Source organism: Eschscholzia californica, unplaced genomic scaffold, assembly GCF_041429995.1.
Source record: "Eschscholzia californica isolate CP2 unplaced genomic scaffold, dmEscCali1.0.p SCAF_1, whole genome shotgun sequence".
NCBI lineage: Eukaryota > Viridiplantae > Streptophyta > Magnoliopsida > Ranunculales > Papaveraceae > Eschscholzia > Eschscholzia californica.
In genome coordinates, this window is record NW_028238198.1 from 57506078 (window position 1) to 57509900 (window position 3823).

The 3823-nt window shown below is 44.6% G+C and overlaps 1 protein-coding gene across 1 annotated transcript; it reads right to left on the minus strand.

Annotated features, from left to right (window-relative positions):
• Nucleotides 1-2772: 2772 nt before the first annotated feature.
• LOC147567794 (uncharacterized) lies at nucleotides 2773-3495 on the minus strand. Its single transcript, XM_086658284.1, has one exon. It carries the CDS (start codon nucleotides 3493-3495, stop codon nucleotides 2773-2775), a length of 723 nt encoding a protein of 240 aa, XP_086514410.1.
• Between the last annotated feature and the right edge of the window lie 328 nt (nucleotides 3496-3823).

Sequence of the window (3823 nt, forward strand, 5' to 3'; positions counted from 1 at the left end):
TTCTAAATACCCTGTTATTCCGCTCCTTCCAAATATGATAGACATAGGCATTTAGAAGCAAACGCCCCACCCGGGCAGCAATGGAAAACCCACAAAGTGATTAAGACACCACTGTAACTCCTCTTCCCAATCAACAGAACATACTCTCTGAAATCCCATCTTGTGTAATAGTGATTCCCATATAGTCTTTGTAACCGAGCAGCCAAAGAATAGATGGAAATCCGTTTCTTCATCTCCCCCATAGAAAACACATGACGTGTCTATAACCATACCCCAACTAGCCAAAAGGGATCTAGTTTTGAAGCGTCTTCGAAAGGCAAGCCACGTGATGAAACAATGTTTGGGTATTCCACCCGGTGACCATACTAAAGAAGTCCAACTCCGTCGAGTTCCTCTAGGTCGAATTGCTTCATACGTCTCTTTGAGAGTAAACTCCCCATTCTGGCTGGGCATCCAGATCACCTCGTCTCCAAGAGTACTATCTACCACCACCTCTCTAGCCTCGCCCGCGATAGCCCCTAACATAGCTGTGATATGAGTAGGAAAAACCCAGCCCGACTGCCCAATAAACTGAGATACCCGTGCATCTAAATATAGGTGAGAATCATATCTATACCCCTCCGTGAAAGCATCATAAAGAAGACCCCGAGGATGCCATATCAGTCCAAAATTTGGTATCATGACCGTCCCCGAGAGAAGTGCAAATGAGTCGTTGAGCCGTCGGCCTGCTGGCTAGAATCCGACGCCAACACCTAGAACTTCTACTCGAAGCCGATAAAGTCTAGAAGTGCTGATCTTTGATGAGATTATTTCTCACCCACTCAGCCCACAAAGTCGTCTTACCACTAACCAGATCCCATATATGACGAAGATTTGACGCCTCAAACAACACCTCGATATTACGAAAACCAAGTCCCTTTTCATCAGTGGGGTAACAAAGGCTTTCCCAGCCAATGGGAGCTCTCTTACACCCCATATCCACGCCAGACCATAGGAACTTATTAAAGATGGAGTTGATGTCATTTATTACTCTCTTGGGAATAACGAACACTGCTGCCCAATATAGTAACATACTATTCAAAACCACCTTTACGAGGAGAACTCGCCCCGCGAACGATAAAAATCGACTCTTCCAAGATTGGATTCGTCCCTTGATTTTATCAATCAACGGAATACAATGGCTATAGGTAAGACGGGACGATATAAGAGGTAAACCCAAATAACGAATAGGCAGAGAACCAGTACCGAATTCCAAAATACTAGTAATATCACTCTGACCTCGGGCCGAAAGACCTGCAAAGAAAACCGTGCTCTTAGTCACATTGGTCTGCAACCCCGTCGCCCGATGAAAACCTGTTAACACACCTTTTAGAGATTGAGCTGAACCAGCGTCTCCTCGAAAGAAGACCATGAGATCGTCGGCGAAACAAAGGTGAGTAATTTTCGGAACTCGACACTTAGGGTGTAGCAGGAACCGACCTGCTCTTTCCTCTCGATCAATAAGAACCACGAATACATCCATCATTAGGACAAATAGATATGGAGAAATCGGGCAGCCTTGCCGTAGACCTCGCTTCCCATCAAAATAACCATGGGCTTCACCATTAACCATAATCGAGAACTTATACGTGGTGACACAGGCCCGTAACCATTCTATGAATATCCTTGGAAAGTGAAACTTACCAAGGACTGAGAATAGTGAAGACCAACGAACTGTGTCATACGCCTTCTTAAGGTCAATCTTAATCGTACACCTAGCCGAGGTATCTGGTCGGTGGTAATCCCGAACAATCTCATGGGCTAGCATGATATTGTCCTAAATAGTACGGCCAGAAATAAAGGCTGATTGGTTTGGACTGATCATCGAATAAATAACTCCCTTCAGCCGTATAGTAAGAATCTTGGTAATGCATTTATACAACACATTACAACAAGATTCGGTCTGATATCTGACACTGAAGAAGCATTATCTATTTTAGGAATTAGAGTCACAAAAGAGTTTACCTCTTTGAGAAGTTTTCCTGAGTTGAAGAACCTCTGTATAGCTTCCACAAAATCATCTCCCACGATGTCCCAACACGCCTTAAAAAAATGGGAAGAGAACCCATCCGGCCCCGGCGATTGATCAGAACCAATAGTCTGTAAAGCAACAAAAATCTCATCTCTAGTCACCCTCGTGATGAGAAGAGCTCCTTCAACTTCCGTAAGCGAGCGTGAGAACTCCATATTAGGCATGGGATCTAATGATTCATTATCCTCGTCCTCCCGACCAAATAAGTCTCGATAGAAGTCCACACACATATTAGCTATCTCCGTTGGATCCTCAGCCACCGAACCATCCTCCCTGGTGAGTCTAGTAATAGCATTACTAGACTTCCGCTCTTTGATAGAGTTGTGAAAGTAAGCTGTATTGCTGTCATCAAGAGTAAGTCATTCAACTTTAGCACGTTGTCGGAGCATTGCCGTTTCAACCCGAACAACGTTACTATAGTTTTCAGTAGCTTCTCTCTCTTGCCTCCGTAAAACCGGGTTTGCTGGATCACCCTGCAATCGGACCTGCACTGAATGTAAAAAATTACGGTTAATGGTTACCTGATTCGTCACCCCATTGAACTGATCTTTCTTCCATTCATTCAACCGAGCTTTGAAAGCCTTGAGCTTTGTCACCATTCGAAACATCGGGTTACCCCGTACTGACTCCTTCCATACATCAGCAGCAAGAGCTTTAAACGTGGGAACCTCCGTCCAGGCATTAAAGAACTGAAACGGAGTTCACCGGTGTATGTTAGGTGCAGCGAGCGGTATAATAATAGGTGAGTGATCTGAGTCCCTAGCCGGTAGAAAGTCTGCTTTAGCTAGAGGAAAACAAGTCAGCCACCCACTATTAATAATTGCCCGATCAATGGAACTGATGTTCGCAACTCCCATCTGCCTAATAGACCAAGTATAAAAACAACCTGTATACGAGTAGTCGAACAGTCCCAAATCGGTTACACAGTCAATCATCTCATTAGAACCTTGAGATGGCGAGGTATTACCACCTCTCTTCTCAGTAGCCAACATCGTGGTATTAAAGTCACCTAGCACCAACCAAGGAGCCTCGGAGCCCATCATAAGAAGCTCAAGGTCCCTCCATAGCTCCCGGCGATGAACAGTACTATTACTTCCGTATACCACTGCCAAATGAAAACCCGAGCCATCTGTAAATCGAACACCACCTGCAATAACTTGCCCTCTAACACAGGACACAGTAAATTCGACCCTAGTAGGGTCCCAACCAATCCAAATCCGGCCTCCCGAAACAGCCGTATAGTTATCAATAAAAGTCCAGTTGGAATTAAGACTTCGCTGAATACAAGTCTTATTAACCTCCTGAACATGAGTTTCTAGCAATCCACACAAACCAATTCTATTCAATCTCATAAAATCACGCACACTCTTCGTACGGAGAGCGTCATTAAGACCTCTCACGTTCCAACATGCAAGATTAACCATTTAACTATTGGGAGGTATCCTCGACCTCCGTAGAAGTCTCGGTAGTGTTATCCAGTCGCATACTAGTCAAATCGGGATTGGTTGCCTCATGTCTGTCATGTAAAGTGGGACTAGTTCCCTCATGGTGGGAACGGTCATTTGCAGCTAACCTCCCCTCCGGCTCACCCCCATATGCATCAATGTCTAAATTTCCAAAAGTTGAAAGAGCCGAGAAAGAATTACCTTCATTGTAGCTATTTGGGCCTGATTTGTCGTATGTTGCTGTTACCTTCTTTGCCACCCGAACCAAACCCCTTACTAGATTTAAAGTTCGTTTGCTTCCCATTAA